The sequence below is a fragment of the Pseudorasbora parva genome, chromosome 25 (genome assembly GCF_024679245.1).
Source record: "Pseudorasbora parva isolate DD20220531a chromosome 25, ASM2467924v1, whole genome shotgun sequence".
In the NCBI taxonomy this organism is placed as follows: Eukaryota; Metazoa; Chordata; class Actinopteri; order Cypriniformes; family Gobionidae; genus Pseudorasbora; species Pseudorasbora parva.
The window spans coordinates 29,053,652-29,081,173 of record NC_090196.1 but is presented as its reverse complement, the minus strand read 5'-3'; the positions used below and the strand labels follow the sequence as shown (position 1 = coordinate 29,081,173).

The 27,522-nt window shown below is 37.4% G+C and overlaps 1 protein-coding gene and 1 non-coding gene across 3 annotated transcripts; one reads left to right on the top strand and one right to left on the bottom strand.

The window, feature by feature from the left end:
* LOC137064859 (beta-1,4 N-acetylgalactosaminyltransferase 2) lies at window positions 1-27,076 on the top strand. 2 transcript variants are annotated; one of them, XM_067436392.1, is made up of 11 exons: window positions 1-246; window positions 1,184-1,240; window positions 1,322-1,459; window positions 1,816-1,922; window positions 5,603-5,640; window positions 5,882-6,062; window positions 6,351-6,437; window positions 8,098-8,279; window positions 8,362-8,505; window positions 9,746-9,971; window positions 26,747-27,076. In XM_067436392.1, exons 1-11 carry the CDS (start codon window positions 137-139, stop codon window positions 26,788-26,790), a joined length of 1,314 nt encoding a protein of 437 aa, XP_067292493.1. In that variant the 5' UTR covers window positions 1-136; the 3' UTR covers window positions 26,791-27,076. The 2 variants fall into 2 exon arrangements, with proteins under 2 accessions (XP_067292493.1, XP_067292492.1); XM_067436391.1 differs by lacking the exon at window positions 26,747-27,076 and adding an exon at window positions 10,704-11,526.
* On the bottom strand, window positions 22,468-22,608 carry LOC137065603 (U4 spliceosomal RNA). The gene has a single exon (XR_010901671.1). It is a non-coding gene; the product is annotated as a U4 spliceosomal RNA (small nuclear RNA).
* Window positions 27,077-27,522: the final 446 nt, after the last annotated feature.

Here is a 27,522-nt window from a genome sequence, read left to right as displayed (position 1 = left end):
AACATGGATTTATTTTGACACCTGTTTGCGTGATTTGAAGTTTCAACAAATCGTTTTGATGCATAAACGTTTTAGACCTTTTATGCATAAATAAATACATATTCATAACGTTGTTTGAATCGTGACAGACCTAAGCATGAACGGAATCCTTAAAACTGTATTTATCGTCTTTCTTTTGACGGGTTTACTAACAACGTGCTTGTATACTTACGTGGGCTCTTGGAGTAAAACCTCAGCTCCGATAAGGTATGTTTCACTGTATCGTTTGATTTACACTCTCTACCTGAAAATGAAAACCTTTTATTGTTATGTAACCGAATATGTTCAGTCAGGTTCAGATTTACGACTTCGGATAGATTGGGCTACTGAACGGTAAGGCAGAAGTAATCGCAGTAAAAAAGTAATCTTGTTGGGTATCAAAAAGCCAGGCTTTTTAGAATATTAATTTTAATTACTTTTAATAATATACATTTTATACATAGCCTAGATACATTTTATACATAGCAGATACATTTTATACATAGCTGAGCCTATAATCATGAAGGTCTTTTTCAAGCCTCTGATTCTACTTTGTACTTACTATTAAATTCTATCAATGTCTGAAGAGCAGGAAATGGGCATTTTCAGTAGAAGAAAATAGTTATAGTTATAGTGAAAGTTAAAATTTCTTGAAGTATAAAGTTCTGTCATTCTGAAAAGACGTTTAGAAAAGATGTCCAGATGTTTAAATGATATATTACTTCATATTTGTGTCTATGCAAACAAGGTATCTATCTATCTATCTATCTATCTATCTATCTATCTATCTATCTATCTATCTATCTATCTATCTATCTATCTATCTATCTATCTATCTAATCTTATTTTTTTTATTGATTCACAGTCAACTCTTTTGAGAGATTATCTAAACAGTGCACTTTCAGATTAAAAAAATAAATAAAATTACAATCCATAATGGCGCACTTTAATTGTTACCGTTAAAAATACATTTTGACAGTTTTATTTTTGCAAATTTGAAAACCCCTGCTTGAAGTTGCCTGATGTGAATGAACCAGGGACCATATTACAAATACAATTTTTATGATAGTTATCTCTAATAGGTAATGGAAATTTGAAACGATTCCCTCCTGCTTTGCAAGTCTATGTAAATTGCATTCAAATGTGCTTTTTTCACTCATACAAGAAACTCAAGCTTTCAAGCTCTCAAGAATCCAGAGATTACAGAGTTCCCAAAAACAAAGTAAGTAGATTTATTTCACTTTGATGTCCAAACAGAACCTGTACCTTTGTTATATAATATATATAATATATTGTCTCTCAGTATAGGGCCTTTTTACAATGACAATCCAACACCATGTACCTGCCAAAACACTGAGCCTGCAAACCGGTTTGTGCCAAATGAGGAACTGGGCGATTTACAGAAACGGCGGGCAGAAGAGTTCAGACAACACCAGATCAGGTTCTTCACAATTTATCTTATCTTTTCAGTGGGGGGACAAAATCAGTCACAACCTAAACACAGCTTGAAGAACATTAATGAATTTACAGTTTATAATTGCAAGATATAACGTATGATTTGTTAGTTATGAAGTCGGAATTGTGAGTTATAAAGTCGAAATTGTGAATTATATGGTCGAAATTGCAAGATATTACGTCGGAATTCTGTTATAAAGTCGGAATTGCGAGGTATAAAGTCGGGATTGAATAAAAATTGGAATAATTAGGCATATTGTATTTTAATTGACATTTATATTTAATTTATAAATGACAATGTCCCTTAGAGGGTTAACAAAAATAGTGGCATGTGTCTCCCAGGACAGGGAAAGAAAATGATGTTCTTATTCTCGCCCCTGCCAACACCCCACTCCAGTATCCAATCAGAGGATTCAGAGTGACGCCCATGAATAAAACACTCATTCCTGGTGAGTCTGATTTCTGATGATCTGAGCTTTCTCAAACACGTCAGGTTACAGAGAGTACCAGTCAAAGCTTTGGAATAATGACAATCTTTGACATGTTTTCTTCTGCTCACCAAGGTTGTATTTATTTGTTCATAAATGCAGTAAAAATGTGAAATGTTTTCTATGTGAATATATTTTAAAATGAAATTTATTTCTGTGATCAAAGCTGAATTTTCATCACCATTACTCCAGTCTTTAGTGTCACATGACCCTTCAGAAATCATTATAATATGAGGATTTGTTGCTCAAGAAAAATGTATGATTATTAATATCAATGTTAATGTCATGCTGCTTTGTTTTTGTGAGAAGTGATACATTTACCATTCATAAGTTTAGAGTAAATGAGAAAGAAAATGCATAAATAATTTTATTCATCACAGACGCGTTAAATTAATCTAAGGTGACGATAAAGACATTTTATTTAAAAAATAAAATAAAATAAAAAAATAAATGCTGCTCTTTTGAACTTTCTACTCTTTTTAGAATCCTGAAACTCTGTTTAACATTGATAATGATAAGAAATATTATTAAAGGTTGCCTAGAATGAAATGTTGAATTAACCTAGCCATAGTGAAGTAATAAGAGTTCAGTACATGGACATCACATACTGTGAGTCTCAAACACCATTGCCTCATACTTCTAATGTAAATCTCGTGCATGAAAAACACCAGGGCCGCGTAATCCTAATGGCCAATATGGGCTGCAGCCCAGGACTCCGAACACCAGGGGGCCCCCGAAACAAATCTCTTTTGCGTTATCCTTTTTTTTTTTTTTTTTTTTTTGGATCGAGGTAATTATGCATACGTTGAGCATCGTCACACCCGAATCGAGTCACAGCGGACACTCAGTACATCGTCACCTTTACATGTCGAACGAAAATGTAAGAAAATATGACGGTGGCAGCGCATCGATCGTTTCTACACCGAGTCTATTTTGTGCTGGACGCGCTGAATTAAAGTAATAGAACGTTGTTCGCATTAAAATAAACATGCATTGAAGTGAAAATCTGGTTATTTCACCACAGATTCATGTAATTTAAAGTCTAATCTGCAAAAGCTTAGCCCAGGGCCCCGCAAAGGCTTAACACGGCCTTGAAATACACCACGGAAAATTAAGTCATTCTCAACATAAGGCCAACTGTGACGCAAGCGTTGGGGATCATTTATATGCACGCCCCCAACATTTGCATCTGTCCGAACATGTTCATTGGCAGGCGGAACTGACGCAGCCGAATCATCGGGACTGCAAAAACGGCAGCTTTTATTGACACACAGGCTGTGCAGGGGACGTGAGGACTTTTCATATGTCAACAGTCATGGTTGAGGTTTATTATAATCGGATACCACAACAATTTAATTCAAAATAGTTTGTTTGTTCGGCCCATCTCAAGCAACAACCCATTCTCACTCCCAAGGCGTCAAAAACCGAAGCATGGTCAAGTGCCTTCCGCGTCACAACAAAGACGCTAAAGGTGCCCCAAGGCGTCATTTTTCGACGCGCTGGGTGCTCCATTCATTTCAGTGAGAAACCTTTGGCGTCATACACAGACGCACTGGGTATTAATGTTATCGTCATGGTGAAATTGTATTAGTTTATGATTTTGCCATTATGACATGTTGGAGTGTGTTTTTCAATTTAATCAGCAAGCATAATTTTATTTACATTGATTTTATTTACGCTATTTAGACATGCTTAACATGTAACCCAACCCCATCCCATCCCTAAACCTACCCATTTGTGTGAACATGATATAAAACACAGGATATAACAAACGTCTGCATCCACGAGTTATTCAAAAAAGTTAAATAATCCAAGTTTTCCGAGGCCAAACGATTGATTTGTATGAAGAAAATCCCCAAAAGCGATCAGCATCTCCATCCGCAGAAGATCATCAACAAACACAATCAAATTTCAAATATTGGCGCCCGTTACGTGAGATTTCATAGTGAAATGTCATTGGCTCTCGTATGTCTTGTGACCAATTGCGTCATTACGTCAGCATTGATTGTAAAATGTCATTGGCTCTCGTGTGTCTTGTGACCGATTGCGTCATTACGTCAGCATTGATTGTAAAATGTCATTGGCTCTCGTGTGTCTTGTGACCGATTGCGTCATGCTCAGGAGTCTTTTGAATTATTTGAATGAGAAATGAATGAGTTCGTTCACGGGGCAGCGGGATCATCATTTCAGCGATTAAAACATCAAGATCAACTCAGTTCTTCACATGAAGATATCGTATGACTTCAGAAGACTTGGAATGCAACATGAGTTAATACTTTTATACTGCTTTGGTCAGTTTTTGCAATAAATACCTGTGACTGTACATTTATTTGCCTGTTATGTGTTTTATATTGTTTAGATATGGGTAGGTTTAGGGTAGGAGTGGAGTTAGTTGCTCCAAAATATAAAAGTAGCCTTTAAATATTAATAAAATCATGTCTGCTTTTATAAACGCAAATAATTAAATGCGTCTGTTTATGACGCCAAAGGTTTATCATTGTAATGAATGGAGCACCCAGCGCGTCGCAAAATGACGCCCAGGGGCACCTTTAGCGTCTTAATTGTGACGCGGAAGGCACTTATCTATGCTTCGGATTTTGACGCCTTGGGAGTGAGAACGGGTTGCAAGCAACCATGTGTGCTTCTGTCATTGTCTGATCCCTCCTCCCTTGTTATCTAATTAGTGTTTGATATCTCCCACCTGTGTTCCCTGCCTCATTTGTTCCCTTTTATAAGCTCCTGGTGTTTGTGAGTCTTTGTCAGATCGTTGTATTGTCTACGTCTCCCGTTTCCTGTTTCCACTCATTGGTATGTTGAGTTTGTGTATTTCTAGTGTATGTTTTCCCTTTCGTGGGTTTTTGTTTTATGTTTAGTTATTGTTTATTTAATAAATAATTATTTCTCCTGCGTTTGAGTCCTTTGTTCCATACCGATCCATGACACTTTCTTGCGCGCGGATGATCTGAAAAAAACAATAAACAAGTAAGCTGCATTTTAGCGATCTCCATTTGAGATGTTCTGCCTAGTGTCATTCAGTCGGTCTGTGTTCTGTCAGGACTCAGGAGTCACTTTGCTAAACATCTGAACTGCTGTGAGCTGCTGAAATAAGCCAATCAGAGCAGAGCTCAACATTAATATTCATGACTCTTCCAAATAAGGCAAAAACAGAGCATTACATCCTAGGGACAATTTCTAGGGTTGTAAATGGACCTGTAAAACTGTATCTGGACAATTTTTGCTCTTAAATAAGCCACATACCCTCTATGTAGATATCAGAGGATAATAAAACATTGTTTCAACTCATTCTAGAGCACCTTTAATAAATGAATAATAATTAAGCATCAAATCAGCTTGTTTTCTGAAGGATCATGTGACACTGAAATTCAGCTTCACCTTCATAGCAATACATTACATTTTACAGAAATGCATTTTATTTTGTAATTACAATAATAATAATAATAATAATGTACTGTAATATTGATCGAATGAATCAATTAAAAAAAGAATGAACCATTAGTGAACAGTATACAAATAAAAATGAGTATTTATTTATGTGTTGCTATTGTTGTTAAGGATAAACTAATTACATATGATCTATTAATGCATTTATATCTACATTAATTAATGTATCATCATTAAAGGTCTAGCACTGCAAGCACAAAACAGAGCGGTTTACAAGGTTTGTCCTGATGAATATGGTTTTCTTGCTAAAGGTGGTGGGGGTTTTTCATCTCAATCATTGGTTTGTTTCAGACGGTCTTTGTATGGAGTCTACTGTTTCCGTCTTTTATTCGGTGGTTTGTGAATTTTTGATCAAGCATTTTTAATGTGAGTGGATTTAAAAAAAAAAAGAAGTCATCATGACATGTCATCTTGTTAAAGAGAATAAAATGAGCTCATAGGATCTGAAACCTCTCCAGGTGTCTCTAAGTGTGCAGAAAGGGCTGCTCTCAGTGCTGGATGCTCAGGAGGGTGAGCAGGTGGAAGGTCAAAATGAGAAACATCTGAGCGTCTCATCCAGCAGCCTCCGAAAGCTCAATGAGCTGCTGAGCAGAGTGGCCTACACCAGCACAGTCTACCACATCAAGACCCAAGACCTCGGTACATAACCTAAAGGGATAGTTCACCTACATTCAGTCATCATTCACCCTCATGTCATTCTAAACCTTTTTTTTTTTTGCTGAACACAAAAGGAAATGTTTCAAAGAATGTTATGGTCCAAAACAACATTAGACCCCATTGACATGGACAAGCAAGTTTTCAAAATTACTTGGAATATAGTGCTAGAGTCATTTGGACCACTTTGATGATACTTTTTTAAAACTTAAAACTAATGTACTTGCTCATTTCCATTTAAACATTGATTTTACATTCCACCATTGTCTTTAGTGTACTTCTCTTTTGAAAACCATGAGGTCATATTCCCGATTGAGATCAGACGTTTGTCAGTTCCTGTTCTGTTTGACCCGGGGACAGGTGAGCTCAAGTGTTAACATACTTTTAACACGTTTATTAATACTTGCACCTCTGAGTTTTAATTGTAATTTAAGTTAAAGTCTTTTTAGTACTGCAGCTTAAACTTTATTTAATTTGATTTCCAAACATTTCAATTAATGATTTCATGATTTTTAAAGGAACTGTATTTAAGAAATGTATTTTAATGAATCATAAAATGGCCCTGATATGTCACTAGACGTAAAGAAAACATGTTCATTTCAAATACTTATATCACTGACAGCAGTAGTCCGGCCAGGATATTGTCATTTAAAAGTTGTTGTTGCAGCCCTCAACTGATGTTGATGATGTCATGTTGTGTTTCGGCCTGAAGCTCCACCCTGCACCTATTGACCAATCACGAAGTCAGTAGTGTTTCGGCATCCGGGTTGCCAGATCTGCTCTAGTTACCACAGCTGCAGAGCTATAGGAGAGGGGATCCACAATCCTACATACATTTCCTTTAATACATATACTTTTAATTAACAGTAGTTATTACGTCAAAATTCACATAAATTCTAAAATTGCACATAAAAATACATGTGCACTCAATTGAGACTGCACATTTTTTAATCTGATAAAAAGATATACGTATAATATATGATGAATAAATCCAAAAAACCCACATGACTATGCCTCAAAACAGAATGTGATTGGATAACTAGACTTACCAGAGGACCAAATCACATCACACAACACCTCAAAAGTTGGTTTAATCGTTCTGAAAGGCCTAAGCCGAGTTTATCATTATAATGCTTTGGTTTAATTCCCTCAGAAGTATTTCACATCATTGAACAAACACCAGGCATCTCTACTCGAGATAGAATAACTTGATAGCATTTATTGCATTTTATCTGTACGCTCTTGTGCTGTCTTTAGCATCCTTGTTAGCGTGCGTGCCTCCCACGCCAAAGACCCCAGTTCAAATCCCACTCAGAGCAGGTTGAGGAGGCACAGTTACGTTTGGTGCCGTGACCCAGATGGGAGGTTTACGGGGATGAGGACATAGGTTTGCATGTAACCCTAACTCCTCTGATTTCAAGAGACTGTGGTCTTTAGCGTCCTTGTTAGCGCACCCGCCTTCCACGCTGAAAACCTCAGTTCAAATCCCACTCGGAGCGAGTCTAGTAGTTCCGTTACATTTGGTGCCATGACCCGGATGGAAGTGAAGTTTAGGGAAGTGAGGACACAGGTTTGCATGTAAACTTTAACTCCCCCGATATCAAGAGGCTGCATCCTTGATAGCGCACCTGCCTTCTATGCTGGAGGCCACATTTTGAATCCTGTTCACAGTGAGTCGAGTAGAACCGCTTAAATTTGGAGTCGTGACCCTAATAGGAGTGAGTTTAGAGGGCTGAGCGTCAGAGACATGGGTCAGTGAAAGCGTGTAAACTTTACTCCCCTGATCACAAGAGATCCTTGTTAGCGCATCCGCCTTCCATGATGGAAACCCTCATTCAAATCAAGAAAGTCTAGTAGAACCGGTTACATTACAGATCTAATCACAGAATTTCTATTATGTGACACTCCTATTATGGACACATAATTCTCTCTCTCTCTCTCTCGCTCTCTCTCTCTCTCTCTCTCTCTCTCTCTCTCTCTCTCTCTCTCTCTCTCTCTCTCTCTCTCTCTCTCTCTCTAGACATAAACTCCCAGGTGACGGTTCTGATTAAAGCATTTTTGAGATATAAAGAACTAGACATCCTCATCAAGAGTATCCGTTGGCTCTACCCAAAAATAAAGATCATTATTGCTGATGACAGTCTGAAACCTGAGAAGGTGGTCGGTGACCACATAGAACACTATTTAATGCCCCCGGCACAGGTAAACATCAGGTTGTTTAAACTGAATGTTGTTGTAATTTGCATGAATTATAAAATTTTAAATGTATTGTTTGGCCTTTCAGGGCTGGTTTGCAGGCAGAAATCTGGCAGTGTCACAAGTCACCACTAAGTACTTTCTGTGGGTGGATGATGACTTTGTGTTCCTGAATGAGACTCATATTGAGAGCTTTGTGAACATTATGGAAGCCGTTCCTGAACTAGATGTGGTACGTTTTCACCCCTTAACCCCCCTCCCCCCTTTTCAGAATAAATGTAAAATGCACTATTCCAGACTTAAATGGTTGTAATTCAAAGATGCTTTGGAAAGTTTGGTCTTGGTCTTGTTTTAAAGGGAAAGTAATGAAAGTATGAAAAGTTATGGAAGTAAAATTTTACTGTAAATGTACTGTCTTCTTCTTCCTCTTCTCCTTCTTCTTCTTCTCCTTCTTCTTCTTCTCCTCATTCTTCTTCTTCTCCTCATTCTTCTTCTCCTCCTCCTTCTTCATCTTCTCATTCTCCTTCTTCCTCCTCCTCCTCCTCCATCTTCTTCTTCTCCTTCTTCTCCTCCTCCTTCTTCATCTTCTCATTCTCCTTCTTCCTCCTTCTCCTTCTTCTCCTCCTTCTTCATCATCTTCTCATTCTCCTTCCTCCTCCTTCATCTTCTTCTTTTCATTCTCCTTTCTCCTCCTCCTCCTTCTCCTTCTCATTCTCCTTCTTCTTCCTCCACCTCCTTCTTCATCTTCTCATTCTCCTTCTCATTCTCCTCCTTCCTCATCATCATCTCATTCTCCTTCTCCTTCTTCTTCTCAGTAATATTATTATTTATTCCTGTGATCAATGCGCCCATCTTCAGTGTCACATGATCCTTCTGACATCGTTCTAATATGATGTTTTGGTGCTCAAGAAAAATTCATTTTTATCATCAATTCTGAAAACACTTTTGCTGCTTAGTATGCTTGCGGTACAAGGTTATCCTAGTATGCTTGCAAGGTTAACTTCTTTAAAAAAAAAAGTATATTTTATATCTAATTAATTGTGATGTCATCACAATTAATAGACATATATGCAAATATTTACTTCTTAAATTAGTTATGAGTTACAGACGGTACACACATATATTATGTAAACATGAACTCTCGATTTAACAGCACTAATAATTACAACTCAGTTTGTTAGCGATCACATCGTTATTTACATAGTGCAGCTGTTGGTTGCTATAGCATCAGCAGCCAATGAGCTTGCAGCTCAACATTACATCATGAAGCAACGTAGCAGATCTATTCTGCCAAGACCAAATACATTAACACTCATTACCATGCCAATCTTTTAGAGTTGTCCTGGAAAGAAATCGTATTATTATGTTTGCGAAAGACATTCTGTTCTGTAGTTATTATTAATTAATATATTCTCTATACTCTCTCTCTCTCTCTCTCTCTCTCTCTCTCTCTCTCTCTCTCTCTCTCTCAGGTTGGCGGTCAGGTAGAAACAAACAAATTCTTCTTTAAGTTGGAATATGAGGAAGGGAGCAGCGAGGAAGGCGGCTGTATCACGCGTGTCTATAAAACTCACGCGCCTCTGCCAGGTTTTGACGGCTGCTTCTTCGCAGATGGAGTTGTCAACTACTTCTTGGGCCGGACAGATGCTGTGCGTAGGGTCGGTTTTGACCCGTTCCTCAAAAGAGTGGCTCACACTGGTAGGTGGACTTCAGAGTGTTGATTGAAAACATCCAAATCATAGAAAATGGCACAACATTTACAGCAGATGCTCCCGAATTAGTCAAAAATCAAACTTGATCCATTGCGTCAATCACCAGATATTTACTCACGGAGGAACAACTTTTTTAAATGCCCATTGTTCCAAATGCTGTAACTTTTGATTAGTTTATGCAATCACCACAACATTTTATCCTAATGCAGCTCACATGTAGGGGAACTTCACAACAAAGAAAAGTCCTCCTTTGTTTTTCCATCTTATTTATTTCCTGAGTTATTGCATGTCAAATAAGAATATGTAAAAATCGGCTTTTCTCAGCATGAGAATAGCCCCTTTCACACAGCAATACTGGAAAAGTGCCATAAAATTATCCGAATGACTTTACCGGTAAATGATGAATGGAAAAGAAGGCTGGGTCTCAAGCTCAACCATTGAAAACGCTTCAGGACTTGTCAAAGATGATCATTTAGTGCATATTTAAATAGAAAACTATTAAAAAACTTACTATAAAGCAGAGTAATCTGGTTATCTTTATTCGTCTTCCTGATTGGCCCAAAGCAGACATCATGTATTAATAACCTTCTGAATTTGTATATTATATATATATTTTTCACTATAAAGAACCTTTTGTGCAATCGAAAGGTTCCATGAATGTTGAAGGTTTGTTATGGAACCGTCAATGCCAATAAAGAACCTTTATTTTTATTTTCAGAATTCTTCGTTGACGGACTTGGAGATTTATTAGTTGTCACCTGCAAAGGTTTAAAAATTGGTCACCAAAAACACGGTTACACAGACAAGTACGGTTCCTACAGGCATCCTCCCAAAAGTGATTCAGAGGCAAAAATGAGCCACCATTTTTTCAAGAACCATCTGAAATGCATGAAATACTAAGAAACACTTCAGGTGAAATATGCTGTTACTCACCTTATTAATCATTCATTCGATTTCTTTAATTTACTCTATCAATCAAAGGCTTGGACACATCTGCTGATTCCTTATTGTGACCAATGGAAGAAAGATACATATGTGCTCAAATCATGTTAAACTAACTTGAATTCTTTGTGTAGATTCTCGATCTGTTCACACTGAACCATTCACTCAACCAACTTCATACATCCTGGGACTTTTTTTTTTTTTTAAACAATTGAAGGAGTTCACATGTATGTTGCAGAATATTCTGGTTTTGACTTTGAGTTTTCCTTTAAAGGGTTGATGAATTGAGAAATCAACTTTCCCTTGAGCTATTGATATATACAGATCCTTCTCAAAACATTAGCATATAGTGATAAAGGTCATTATTTTCCATAATGTAATGATACAAATGAAACTTTCATATTTTAGATTCATTGCACACCAACTGAAATATTTCGGGTCTTTTATTGTTTTAATACTGATGATTTTGGCATACAGCTCATGAAAACCCCAAACTCTCAAAAAATTAGCATAACATGAAAAGGTTCTCTAAACGAGCTATTAACCTAATGTTAGGGGTTAACAGCTTATGACCCAGGACCAGTAGTGAAGAAATGAAGGCAGATTCAGGATTGCAATTAATTAAAGAAAAATTTACTTAAGAATAGTTTGCAGTTTTAAAAGCAGAAGCCAGCTTCAAGTCTCACAAGGAGTTCGTAGGCCGCGCTCCCTCTCTCACTGTCTCGTTGCCTCACCCTATTGTCAGAGGTGGTAAAAGTACTCAAAAGTTATACTCGAGTGAAAGTATATATACCTACATAAAAAAATACTCCAGTAAAAGTAGAAAGTCCTCCATTCAAACATCACTTGAGTAAAAGTACAAAAGTATCAGATTTAAAAGGTACTCAAGTACCGAAAGTAAAAAGTAAATATTCAAATTAACTGTAAATATCAATAAGCAGATACAATCTTTTGGGACTGATATGCAATGCTTTAATTGAACAAATGTTAAGATTAGATACTACAAATAAGAATTTGTTAGATTTGCAATTAATAGGAGACAATGAAGCACCTTAACGCAGTATAGGGGTTAAACTTAAAATAGACATGTTCCATAACATTAGCTCCATCAAACAGATGAGGAGCAAGATACTATTAACTAATTCAAAATTAATTCAAAAGCCATAACCACAATGACATATTACGTAACAATTAGTTAATAGTCATGTGCCTCAACAAAAAAGTTATGATATAATTTTGCCAATTGTTATGATTAATGATTAATTAAACAGACAACTGAGAGTTGGAATGCATGGCTTTGAATACATGAATTTACATCATTAGTTAATGTAATATGTTATTAGGGAATTAATGATGTCATTTAATTAATAGCAATTCATATATTACTTAATCTATTAATCATAGAGAATGTTCATTAGTTGCTGATGCAGTAATCATTAATAAATGGTTTAGTTCTTCATTAGTAATACATTAACTCATGGTTATCTGTGCATTAGTTAGGCATGAATTATAATAGTGCACCTGTATTGTAAAATGTTACCGATGGTTTCATAGTAAATAGTGTGCCGCAAAATAAAAAAGTTGGGGAGAGACTGAGCTAAAGTTAGTGTGGCAAACCTGACTTGTCAGCTTTTCCAAGTCTATACCCGACTGGATCATCCATGACCGACCAGACCGGTTTGGAAATCAAGTGTAATAAATACTTAATACTTGGAGCGGGCATGGGGAAATGTATTGGAGTAAAAAGTACACTTTGCCTTTAATATTGTAGTGGAGTAAGAGTAAAAGTAGATGCAAATAAAATATACTCAAGTAAAGTACAGATCCCCGAAAAAAATACTTAAGTAAAGTATCAAAGTATTTTTACTTGAGTACTTACCACCCCTGCCTATTGTACATACAATTGTCCCAAAAGTTATACCGTTTTCAAGGTCTTATCCACGTCATTACTGCAGTGTGGATGGTTCTGATTGGCTCTGAGACAATGCACAGTCATGGTAAATTTCTACTCGAGTCAGTTAACCTGATGCAGGTTTCCACTGACGTGTCAATTGTTGATGCTTTCACCCCAGAATTAGGCCCGCAGTGACCTTCCAGATCTGCAGCAGGCGCCAGCTTGCCCAGAACAACAAGTCCACCCATCTCTTAGGGTGCCCATTGTACACCATTCTGATCTGTAGCATAGAATATTGCGCACATACACAGATACACAGTCTCTCCAAGGTTGGAGCTGATTAAGCTCCAGTTCTAACCAGTTCTTACCAAAACATACTGATAACATGTGCTTTCTTTTAGTGAGAGGGCCACACAATAGTACAGGCAATATTCATCTTGAGTCTTTAGTGTTTCAGTAAAAGGAAATATAAAAGGAATAAAACATAATAAATTAAATGAAAGACAAATCCATATTTCATATCTGGAAGGTTATAAGTGAGCAAACGCTGTTACTGCACTCCTGACATGTTAGGGGTGTGTGATACCTCGCAAATCTAAACACACGACCTTGTTGCCAGTGTTTAGTGACACATTACACATCTCTAGGCCAGACCCTCAGTCACTCCTCAGAGACCAAATACACACTTTAGAAAACAAGAAACTAAATAAAATCATAACTGGATAGAATCATTATAATAATATAGGTAATATAGGAAGATAAATATTAATTAAAGTTTTGATTATGAAGTTAATTAGGAGATAAATATATACAGGTATATTGAAGCGGCAGTGGATTTCAAAATCCCCCCCTTCACTAATCATCTGAATCAACTAATTAACTCTAAACACCTGCAAAAGATTCCTGAGGCTTTTAAAAACTCCCAGCCTGGAATATATAATATATAAGAAAGGAATATATATAGGATGTTTAAGGATGTGAAAATTAGGACTGCTGCATGTGCATGCTTTATGTAAAATAGGACTGAATTGCTTTGAATATTGGTTGGGTGTAGCCTGCAGCACATCCTTTAACACGTGTATTTAAAGGTGCAGTATCCGATTCCTGAGAAACACAACCCTCCCTTCATTGCTAAAATAGACAAACAAGCAATGCAAGAATAGATGAACAATCACATATGAAGCAAAGCAGAACAATGCCATGTGAAAAATAAAGCAATGATGAATGAATGACAAGGACGAACAAAAAAACAAAAAACACAGTGTACGAGTATAAGAAAAATATATACTGATTAGACTATAGCTTCCATTACAACAACAGCATATCTTGGTTCAGTGAAACTTAGCAAAACCAATGTTACTCGCGTATATAGAGCAGAAACAACACAACCTGGCATCCGTTTGTCAGGTCTCTACAGCGCTAGAAACCTTTTCTGATATTCATGTGGTTCCTAAAGCTCTTGCCTGATCATAGCCCTTCTTTTTCCAGTGATATTCCTCTGACATTTTCTCTTTCGTAATGTCTCTCAGCTATCTCAGTATTTCTTTAAATCTCCCTTTTGCTCTTTCTCTCTCCTCCCCCATCATGAATGGACACGCCCCCTACAGCTGATTGGCTTATCTAAACCAACACTTCTCTGATTAGCTAAGGTCTGATCTAGAGCTTTAAAGTCATCATCTGATTGGTTGAATTTTACAGTATCCTTGCGTCTCAATTCGCATACTATCCATACTAAATAGTATTTGAACATAGAATTAGTATGTCCCAAATCGTGGTGTGCTGAACAGAGTATTCCAAAGATACCCGGATGGTCTACTATATCAGGTCAGAAATCGAAGTGCGGATCGATGCACACTATTACCCACAACCATGGGTGTCGGAAGCTAATCAAAAGTGGGTGGGTCCGTAGCGGCTACGGCAAAATATAATAGGTGGGGAAATTGTTTTGTGGGGGGTCAGGGGGTTCTCCCCCCAGAGAAAAAAAAAAGGTTTCATAGATGTGATTTCCTGCATTATGGTGCGTTTGAGATCATATCCTTTTCCAAAAAAGACCTCAAACCAGTCAATACCAATATAGTCTAAAAAAAAGGCTATATTCATTTAACTGCCATAGAAATCAACAGTTTCACAGATAATGATAACAAGTTGCATGTTTTTTATGCTCCGTGTCCAGACAGAAAAAGTGCCCTTTACTAAACGATTGATTGGGCCAGACAAAATGACAGAAATCACTGAATTACTTAATGTGGCTATAGAGTAGGGGTAAGACGCATGGCATCAAGTTTTGACGCAAATCGATTGGAAAGGTATTTATTTTCAATAAAAAAGAGCAAATATCGGAAAAGGGGAAATAAAGCGTTTAACATGTTTAATAATACGTTTCTTAATAAGTTTCTCGGTTAAGGGGTAGTCAATGTAAGCAGACGTGCTGAATTAGAGACGATAAAAGTGAGTGGGTCCAATATCATTGGTCTTAAAAAGTGGGTGGGTCTTGTCCCACCCACACACAATGGTTCCGACGCCCATGCCCACAACCCACTGTGAGTTGGACGAGGATTCGATTAGAACTACAAATGGATAAGTAAAAAAAAAAAAAAAAAATACAAACATGATGCATGTGCGAGTCCAGTGGTTAAGTAGAGAGTTTAAAGGCTTGAGTGATCAATTATCAGTATTTAACCTGAAGAAAAGATATTTATTCAGTGTTATCCTCATTATATTTCACCTGCAGCAGCATAGAGTGCCGAAGTCATGACATCACTTTGTAGGCTAAAACGCGGTAGTGAGTTAGCATTTTAGCACTTCCGGTTCCCTCGCTCTAAAGTCTATTGGTTTTTTGAATGGGGTTTTGCTAAATCGCCTGAAATAAGGTTAACAAAGCCTCTAAATATTTTCACGTTTTGATCTATGATATAAAACACACTAGTTCTAACCTGCTTGTTATTTATTTTTTTAAACTTTATTGTGTCTTAAAAACGGCGGTTGCTAACAAGTTGCTAAAAGGGACTACATTCTTTGGCCGGGACTGTAGACGTCATCGTGACAAACAGGAAATCTCACCAGCCCGCGTTTCATTCACTTTTGAATTCTGTAAGTAAATGTTTAATAAAAATAAAAAACTAGCTTGCGTTTCAGCGTCACGTTCTTAGAAGTTTACCTTTCAGTTAATATACATGAAGTTATATATTTAGTCCTTTCAAATAGTAGTGTTTCCAAATATTGTTGTACATAGAAATATGTGATAGGTAACCGATTACCAGTTCTTCATTTCTGTGGAGAGACTGTAGTGTTTTGTTTTGTCCTGAGATGGAACAACAAGTCGTCGAATGAAAGCTGCGCTGTTCTACATGTCCAGATTTATAGTGGTTCTCTCCTCGATATATGATCAGTCGTCTAAGGAAAATGACATACGATTGTAAATTGATACGGCTAAGTTATAGCTTACGTCGTTAGTGCTTCTGAGGTGGTAAAAACACGTTTTTTTTCTTCTGGCGCATTAGCAAACATACAGTCAAACATAATACAGTGAAAGATAATCTTTAAAGTCTATTTGGGGCGTGATGATGAGGCAAAATAGCCTAATCTTAATCACAAAGAAAATAATATTAAGGTTTATATAAACTAACAAAATAATAAACGAATAAATAAAACATTAACAAACGAGAAAACGAATCTCAGAGAGGCACGCATAAACTCAATTAGTTTCTAACATTTTTGGAAAAAACGAATGGGCAATATTTCTCATGAAGAAGTGGATACGTGTTCATACACAGCGCAGATCATAATGAGCGAACGTGTTTTTTAAATAAAGTTTGAGGACGCTTGATGATGACGTAGATCCGCGACTGTGTGCTGTAGTCCGTTTATAGCCTACCGTTAGCATTTTATATCTGACGGCTTTATTTAGGCTTCAAACGGTAGACATTTTGGATTCACTTGTAAAGATTATCTTGATAGACAAAACGTGTAAGGGTCATAACTCTTTGTTGAACACAGATCTTATTTTTTGCGATTGTCCAAAAGTCTATGGGGAAAATGCACAGGCTTTTGATCGAGGGAACCCATGCGCCGCTAACTTCCGGGTTGGCCTACAAAGTGACGTCATGACTTCGGCACTCTATTGAGCACTTTTGTAATGATACGTTTGGCCATTAACTTTTAAATGCATCATTATATTTAAACTTCAAACACATGAGGAGAGTCTCTGCATTAAAGACCGATGAATGACAGCTCAACGAGCGGCTCCATTCCTCTCCGATGCGGTAGGAGATGTGACGATGACTGACAGGGCAGTTTAAACGGTGACTGGATGCGCCCAGAGTCCGTTATGGTAGTCTCAAAGCTTGTATACTCAAAAGTATGTTCTGTTTCTTCACAAAAGAGTACATACTTTTAGTTCATAGTATAAGTTGGTGAATTGGGACACTTTATTCTGCGTGACGAGTGTTGCGTTTTTAAACGGTCTGCCTAGAAACAAATGCTGTGACGCCAAACTCCCTTGTGGAAGAAGATTGCTGTTGTGTTTACAACTGTGTCAATGAGCGCTTCTCAAGATCAACTAAACGCTGGATTTACTTGCACAGTGTTCTTGAATGAATAATATAGAGATGTATGCTAGTCTGTTATTGTAGTGACATAAAATTTACATTTTCACGCCCCTAAATATGACGTGGAACAAAACGAACCGTGATTGGGTTACATGTCAGTCAAACACCCTCTGCCTCACCCTCTGTTCACCTTCTGCCATCAGTCTGAAGCTGTGGCTACGTGAGACTAGGTCTGATCTGATACACTTTCAACAGTGTTTTTCAGAAATCGCTTACTTAACCTTTAAGTGTCAGATTTGTATAGTATTGTTTAAAATCTACAGGACTGTAAAGTCACTGATGCCAACAAAGAGGATCCTTCAAATAGTCCGTTTCTGTTTACTGGATTCACACTGTTGTCATTTTCATAAAATACATTGTTGTGCCAATAAAGAGTTGATTCTCTTTTGTCATTTTATTTTGAGAAAACAATGTGTTAATTTTCTTGAACAGAAAGGCTGTTTATGTGTGCGCACTGCAGTTTCTATGTTTAAATTAAAGCAACACTTTGTCATTTTTCCGTCCGCTAGAGGGCGCCTATTCAAAACAAAGCCGTAGTTTGATGACGGCGAGTTTGAGCTCAGAATCTTGGGACGTGATCTTCACCTCACAGCCGGTGGGAAAGACTCGGGATAGGACTGGGGCAGAAATCATGTTGATGAATGCGGTTATTAACATTACTGTAGTGTGAAGCAGAGCAGGACCGAGTGTTGAGGACCTGAGCACGGCCGCTGGAGCGCTTGTTACCCAAACACACACGACTCGCGAGCACCGGGACTTTTATTATGACGGGACAGAGTCACCGGTGCCATTTCTGCTTTTCCAGTCATGAGTATGAGGTAACGCTGCCCTGTTTATCATATTAGACACATTTAAGTCTGTTTAAAATATTATGACGTTACTCTGTGCGTTCGCTCAGCGGCTGCTGTGACCCTTGTTCACACTGCTGAGTGTAAAGCGTTACTGCCAAATAAATCTGATACGGAAATCAAGAGTAGGCCTAACGCAGATATGACACAATATACATGCGACGCCTTCAGACGTCCCGGCTCCTTGTGCTGCGTTCCAGTTCGTTTTTTATCATGCCCTTCACTCGCTACCTTCCCTCCGTCTCTTTCACTTGGATGTGCGTCATTGCTTACGTTGCATGAGTGTCCACCACTGGCGGAAACTGTACTGAACTGGAACGCCCTAAGCCCTTGATCACTTGGAATGGAGTTGAATTTTTGTTTAGTTTTTTTCTTTACGAAATTGTTTAATGCATCATTCTATATGTATATAGGTATATTTAGGTTGTTTTAAATCTTTTTTTAAATATCATTGAGTTGTTTGTGGTGGGGTTAATTAAACGCGATATGCGGTGACGTAACAATCGCGTTGCATTGTGGTATATGAAGCTGCCTGAAGTGTACATAATGAAGTAGACTCACTCCCTCGGTCAAAATTAGGAGCATGGGTCTGTCCATATAAACTTCCCTTGTTGGAAACATTTAAGATATTGTAAGAACTCAACTGAACAAAATATATAACACTGGCCTGGTGGTTTTTGGATATTTTACTGCAAAAATACTACATAGTGCACCTGTAATTATTTTTTACATTCGCCACTGTAACATGCATGTGCACGTGAGAGCATCAGCCAGTGAGAGTGAGGGCCTTTTACAGTTTGCACTAAAGGTATGTGTGTTTTCATATTTCACCGTCTTTTGTTTTTTGTAATGCATTATTTTAAATATAGAATCATATCCAATATATGATATCCAATAATCCAAATGCATACATACATTAAAATGCAGGGTAAACTACAGGGACGGATTGGCAATCTGTGCGTTCTGGAAAAGTCCAAAAACTATATCAGTCTAAGCTTAGCGTTATGAGGGGAAGAGACAGGGCAAGATAAAACAGAGAAAAAGAGAGATGTGGAGATAAGAAAGACAAAAAATCTACTGCCCAGTGCTATGGTTTTCAAGCTGTTATCTATTTTTTTGGCCTTCAGAACATCTTAAAATGCACATAATGTAGATCATAGAAATAAAAAAAATTATCGGGGGAGCATGCCCCCCAACCCCCCTAAAATTTTGGATTATAGATTATAAACCTGTCAACATTACTGGGTAAGATTAATGCATGTAGACTACAATATGGCCATGCAATAAGTTATTAATATTAGCTTTATACGTAATTATTAACAGCCAATGTCCTATGGGGATGCATGTTAGTAAGCTACTAGTTATTAACGCAATTTGGACCCTTAAGTGTCAACAATTTTTTTCCATAGGCTACCCTCACTGGTGGCTAAGCCCCCCTAAAAGGAAAATCCTAGAAATGCCCCTGATATCAACATCCGTCCGCAGGGGCACTGATACGATCACTTATATACAGCTACGTGCAACAACAAAAAACAACAACAAACAAACAAAACAAAACAAAAACTGAGAAAGATGAGAGTACATTCACCATAGCACAGTGTCTGTTGGACACGGCTAGGGGAGAATGGCCGGATGATGGGCCTATCTGGGAGAAAGTCCAGGGCTGTTTTTTAGCCCCAGTCCGTCCCTGGTAAACTACATCCTTTAATTTAATACAGAACGCAGTTCTGCTGGCAATAGGTATCAGGTCACAGGTCATATGTGCAGGTCATAGGTCATCTGCACAGGTCTCGTGTAAATGAAGATGAATGGACATCAGACTTACGGCGCCCTAAAATTAGGAAGTATGAGAGGAGGAAATAAATGAACAAATAAAGAGGAAGATGGGGAAAAACGACTATATTCAACTGCAATGGAATTTACTTTACAAAAAGCTACAGAAATGTGTATTAGGCTATTTTATATACTTAACTATTATTATAATTTTCTGTGATTACTAATTTCCAGTTTTTATAATAAAAAAAAACCCTCATTGTATGTATTTTATTGTTAGTAGAAGTAGTAGTATGTAAATTCATCATCAGGTATTTCTATTCTCGTAACTATTACTATCTTGGTTGAAACTAGACCATTTTTATGTTTAGGGACAACATTTTGACATGTTTTTGTTTGGTTTTGTGTCGTAATGTTTTCCATGTCATGTGATTCCACTTCATGCGGACATGCCATGATATAGTTTTCTATTGTCCCATTTGTTCATTGTTTCGTTTCGATCAGACGTTTCTCATTGGCTTAGTCGTCGACTCAGTGTATTTATTGTCGTCCCCATGTTTCCTGGTTGAGCGTTGTTGTCATGTTATGCTGTTTCCTGCTGCTGCTGAGTTTCATGTCGATGTCACGCCATACCAAGTCAAGTTAATTGATATGTTTATGTCAAGTTATGATTATTATTAATTTATTAGCTCACTTGTATTTTGAAATAAACTGCACTTGGGTTCAGAGCTCATGACTTAAGTGGATCCGTTACGGATATCTGTTGTGATATTGTTTACAGTTTTTGTGAAGAAAAAGTATATACTTTTGAGTGTGTAGCAGAAAAGTATGCAAGCTTCGGGACATAGGCTACTAGTTCTTATAATATAATGTGGACATCACTGAATAAATATATTTTTGTCAGGTTAAATACTGATAGTTGGTCACTCAAACCCCTTTATCTAAACCTCTCTACTTAACCGTCTGACTCGCACATCCATAGACATCATATACGTAGACGCCCCATGATGTGCTGGAGCGTGATCCAGCGTCGCCGCCATATTGGTTGGGTCTCTCCACTCAACGCTAGCATTCAGAGTCTATGGAGAGCGAGCGATTATGCCTGTATTTTGTGCAGCTTACGGTTGCAATAACGCAATATTGATACCAGATCGCATGGGATTACATTTCACAAGTAAGATTGGACAATAATTTAGGTTATTTTACAATTTATACATCATTATCATTTCATGCTTGTCATTTGTGGTGTCTGTAGGCCTATTTCACAAAGTAAGGCTGGAACACATCGCAACATTAACTACCCTGGAGTTACAGAGTGCAAGCATACGCAAGCTGTGCAAAACAGTTCTTTTTAAAGGATTTTAGCTCCCCAGTCCCAGTTGCAAGCCTGACAGGGTAATGGAAGATGCTGGAATGACCTGGAGTTATAACGTTTACTTTAGGCCTTTAAAAAAAAAAAAAAATTCTGAGCTGGTACAGTATATGGGAGCTTGTATGTGTTACAGAAGGTGTGTGTGTGTGTGTGTGTGTGTGTGTGTGTGTGTGTGTGTGTGTGAGAAATAAATCTAAGTGAAAAATCAAACTTGTTTCTTTATTAAAATATAAAATTCATAAATGTATACATTTATCAATATGCCTGTGTGAGAAAAATTAATTCAAATTAACAATCAAACTGGTTTCTTTATTAAAATTTAAAATTAATTCATTTATACATTTATCAATATGTCATAGTCTACCATGTCTTAGTTAAAGCTCGTAATACAAAGTCTTTCTACATGAAAGCAGAATTTTTCAATGTGTGACAGCGTCCTGTATCATAACTAAGTCTCTGCAGTTTGTAACAAACCAAACCGTGTGAAAATCCGGTAAAAACTCGGGGAGTTATGATCATTGTAGTTGAGAATACATCTTCCTCAAATGCAGGGGGCGGCGCATTGGAGACCCATCCAAGATGGCGCCGCGCTGATACGTCCGCTCCAATAGGCAGCGTAAGTCTATGGGGCGTCTACGTATATTATGTCTATGCGCACATCCTCCATGTTTGTCGTTTTTTAACACTTTTTGTCTGCGTTTGTAATTGTAATCGAATCCTCGGCCAACATACTATGATTTGCCGACGTGACGATTTGGGACATACTAATTCTATTTTCGAGTACTAACATGGATAGTATACGAATTGGGTTGACTGAAGCAGTCACGTGGTTTCAGCGAAGCTTCGGACGTCATAGATCACGTGATTTTAGCAAAGACGGACCAAATTCTGAATTTCTCTTTCTTAGATCTAACCTCCTTATGTCTAGGTGAGTGTTTTGTTTCAGGGTGTTTATAATCGATAATTCTCCAAGCAAAGTACTCTCAGCATGCTTCTGTTATATGTTGATAATAGAACTATTCATCTGTTTTTCACAAGTATATCAGTCTCCGTGAAGACCGTCAAAAATTGCCAGTGCCGACTATATTTCAAGTCGTCACGGCGGGGTATTGGGTAAAGTTTTCAATTAGCAATAATCGCGCCTCGGATAAACCTCATAGGCTACGATACTGCCACTGCGCAAAGCTAAAGATGAACTGGAAGGCTGTCAGTAGTACCTTAAACATGCCCTCCTTTACACAGATGGTAACCAAATGACATCTTACGATAAGCTAACCAAACGAAAATCGAAGACGACACCAATACGATAATCAATCGAGTGGTTTGTCTAAAATGTGTAAATAAGCACAAAAATAGCATTAAAAAAATATTTCGCTTACATTTGCATTGCATCATGGGAATGCAGTGACGTAGGAGAGACGTAAAATTGGCAAATTTCGTTTCAGAGCAATAATAAGCCACCGGAAGTCCAAGGTTATCAGTGGATCTGCTTATCCACACAAGTACTACCAGAACACAGCCCTAAATTTAACATAATTATAATTATAGCCTAAATAGCCTACTATTTGAATAGCAAAACAGCATGGTGACATCACGGCTACGTAAGCGTCACACTGATGTAGTGCATTTAAACACCGCTAGATGTCAGCAAGAGCTCAATCATGAGATCTGACAACAACCATGCCTTATCCGACCGCTCCAGGCACGTAGACGCGCCGCCATCTTGGAACGGTCAATACCTAAGACGCTGTCATCATTTACATTTACCAAAAAACACACACAAAAACAACAACACCACGCAGCCTCTGGAAAACCTTTGGGGGAAAAAATCCAGAATAAATGTGATAACCTTTCACAGAGGAGAATGTGTTTTTTGTGTTTTTAAATAAATAAATAAATATATAAATATATTCTATTTAGGCTATAAAACTTTTCATTCATAAGAATCTCAAAGTGCTATAATTGTTACTAGTTTAGTTACTACTATAAAGCCGACGTATTATCTCAATATTGCAGGTTCTTAACTACAGTTAGCCTATTTTTTTATGTAGTGTTAGCTAATGCGTTCTATATAGTGTGTTAGTTTGCCAATTAGTTAATTACAGGGCTTCATGGCTCTTGAATTTCAGACACAGAATTCAAAAGGGTGACCAAACGTCCTGTTTTCCAAGGACATAGATATTTTAGTTATAGATATATTATTATGTATTTTGTACTTTAACAATTTTCTATCCATACAGAGGAGGCATACTTTACTGAAATTAATAAGGGATCTTTAAGTAAACTTTGAGTATCATTTGAGTAGCTATCTCATTGCTGGGCCGAGTGTCCTGGTTTTTGGTAATCAAAATATGGTCACCCTAAACTATGTATTAACAAACATTTGAAGTGCTTAAATTAAACTTGAACGAAATTTAAGAGTAGTTAAAGAAGATATGGTTGCATACACACAGGCAACTTGCTTTTGAATATTTACAAAGTGTTTCCAACAGGTGTCATGTGAAATCCTGTCCCCCTGTGAAATCGTGTCCGCTTAGGACCCCAGAGCGATTTTATTGGCTAAAAGAACTTTTCATGGGTAATCTGCAGTGCCCGATTACAATTTTTAGAAAATCACGTTAAAATAGTGTTTAACATCTTGCAAATAATGTTTCATAGGCCTACTAGTAAATAACCAAAGCTAGAAAGTTGTGAAATCAAGCATATCTCGTTCTTAAAGCCCCACTTGGCTACTTTTGCTCTCGGGGTCCCCCTACAGTTTGGAAAAAATTATGTCCTCCACTACTGTCGTAAGCTGTCATCCTACATCAGGGGATGCCATCGAGCGTGCATTTGTTGACATGACAGCCTGATAGCCCTGAACTAGTGATGCGCGGGTCGTCCCATAACCCGCGGACCCCGTATGTCTATTTAATGGTCGCGGGTGCGCGGCGGGTTGTAAAAATATATACAGTGGTGCGGTGCGGGCCAAATAACTTCCTAAAAGCATCCCGCGGGTCGGTGCAGCACTAACAGTTCCCCTGAACAGTTCTTCTGGCGGCGCGTGTGAAATGTCTTCATCCCAGGTACAGTCAGTGGCATGTGCTTCAGCATGTCATATGAATATAATTTCATGGGTTTTATTTTTTTCAAACGCCAAATAATCACGATGCTCACGTTTACAAGCCAGCGTCATTATAGTAGTCTATTGGTTACCGTTTTACAGAATCTATATGATACTTCAGTTCAATGTTTGAGTGGTAGCTCACCGTAACAAGCAGGACCGCATCGGTCGGGCACGCCTCCTTCAGCTCACGCCGACGAGCAAACGCTGGTCACATGTTGATCCTCGTCCTGCCTTTAATCACATCACTTTTTCGTTTCCTCTTATTGCTTTCCTCCAACAAAACCTTTTCTTTCTTATTTGTCTCTGCTGCTTCGGACATGACTATATTATCCGACGAACAAAGTTGGGCTCGCACGTCCGAATGTAAGGAAGTGTGTGTGTTGGTGGAAGTGACGTATATGCCGTAAAGCAGTCGAATTTTGTAGTTCTTTTCTTTTTCTCGGGTTACTACCCGAAACCCGAAGTTTAAAAGTAAGATTAAAAACGATACAGACCCCATCAGGCTATGGCAGACGTGTCATTCAACCTATTGTAAGTCGATTTATCATCACAAGAGTCTTAAAAAATATATTATGAAGGTTGAAAAGTTACCTAGTGCTGCTTTAATGTTTTTTTAATACCGTACGTTCTAGCATATACAGCTACCTGATTAATTTAGTTTATACACCACGTTTACACTTACCCTACATCTTAAAAGCCCTAGTCCCGCTTTTAATATTTATACAATAAAATAAAATAAAACTGTTGTATTTATTGTGTGCACCATATATAATTGTTTTTTTATTCTTCTTTATTATTTATAGGTACATTACTATGATTTTGTATTGGTATTATTACTTAGTTTATCAACTGAAAATAATGTACAATAGGTTAGGCATGTTATTGCTCCCATTATAGCAATCAATTACATATTATAAATAAATATCGTTAGTGTGTACTTAATAAATTCATATTTATTAGCCATTAAACGAAACATCGTGATAACAGCTTTTGATCAGGCATTTAAAACAGTTACCACGTTGGGTCCTAAGCGGACACTATTTCACAGGGAGGACAGGATTTCTCATGGGTTTTGTTGTTTGAAAATAGTGGATGGCTAACATATAGCATCCCCTGAACAGTCGCTAACTAGGCATCTACGTGTATATATATATATATATATATATATATATATATATATATATATATATATATATATATATATATATATATATATATATATATATACTCAAAAAAATAACTCATTGGACAAACTCAATTTAATTGAGGGGAGGTTTTCCATCCAATAAATATGTGCAGCCCCAAATTATAAAAATCTAATTCATGCAATGAAATGGAACGAGTGATATTTTGGTCCAATTCAATTTTATCAAATACAGTTTAAGTTATATTTTTATACTTATAACATGACTTTTTTGAACTTTTCCTACTTTCACCATCATACACAATGTATATAATGAAAATTTAAGTAAAGGGTGATGTAATGACCACGGCCTAACCCCAGGAGCCACTCTTCAGCAAAATGGTAACCACAGAATTCAAAAACATTACAGAAACTCCTCCAAATGTCCAACATAACTGAACATTAAACACTAACATTAACAAACAACATCTTTCCCTTTACAGAAAACCATAAATTAACACTTTAATCCCTACATTTACTCTCATAATTTAGTCCCTTGCAAAGCATGCTGGGAACTACAGATCCACTGCCCAGTTATATCAACTCAAATATTTGATGTAGTTTTAACACAAATTAATTAATCAGTTTCAAATATATTAGGTTGACTGAACACAATTAAATTCAATTTTATCTAAATTAGATATGTTTAAGTAAAGTGAAAATAATTTAAATGTGTTGTATCTATGAAGGGCCTGAACCATTTTTTTGAGTGAAGACTTCCAATGCAAAAGTGTCTAAAAGCCACCTCGGTCAAAAATGAGTTCACTTCAAACCCACTGAATCCCAGCCTAGCCCTTTCAGAAGTAGTTCTCCTATACATAGGAGGCTGACAAAAATGCTTATTTTAAAGAAAAACATCAGACGGACTTAGAGGCTTTTGCATCCGAAGTCTTCATATATGCTGACAACCATCAACACACATCAGCAAAGTACAATCAATTCACAATAAAAGCATAATCAGGGAGTTTTATTGTATTTACTACTTTTATATTAGTGTGTATCAAATGGAAAGGTTGTTGATTGTTTTTGCTGACAGGGTGTGAGTCTGTGGCTGAGGATGTGATGAGGCCAGCACTTTGACTGACAGGATGAAGTCTTCACGATCAGCAGATCGACGCTCCGTCATGAGGAGGACCTGCAGCTCACACTGACCTACATAACCTAAAGCATTTGTGTTTGCATTCTTTAAACTCATTAATCATTCCGATAAGAACATTCTCAAACCTATTTTCCTATTTCATGAACTGCATTCTATAGTTTTTAGGGCTGAGATATGTAGGACACATCTGTCTTTGATTTATAGTTGTACAGTTTCTCTATCCACAATGTTCGTCATGGATGTCATCGCACACTTACTGTTCTAGGAATATATTTCTGTTAAAGTGTCTGTTTAATATATATATATATACACTCTCAGAAAAAAAGGTACAGTGCTGTCACTGGGACGGTACCCTAAGGTACAAAACCGAAAAGGTACGTACCTTTACTACTATGCTCCTTTAAGGTACTAATTCACACTCTTAAAGTACTGATATGTTAGCCTGACAAGCCAGACCCACATCAAGATGTTTGGTCTGGAAACTCACCATTGACGGCTCAATCTGAGGGGCGGATAAACGGTTGTCTTTCAAACTCCCTCTGCACGCGATAGGATAGCGCTACAACCAACCAGAGCAACGAAGGTGAAGCAGAGCTCGTTGACAGATTAAACATTCGCTGTATCCGGTCGGCTAAACTCCGAACACATCTTCCCTTCTTAAGAATGACTTCAGTGCCGTTCTTTGTTCTTTTCTCAGAGAAAAGCTCAACTCC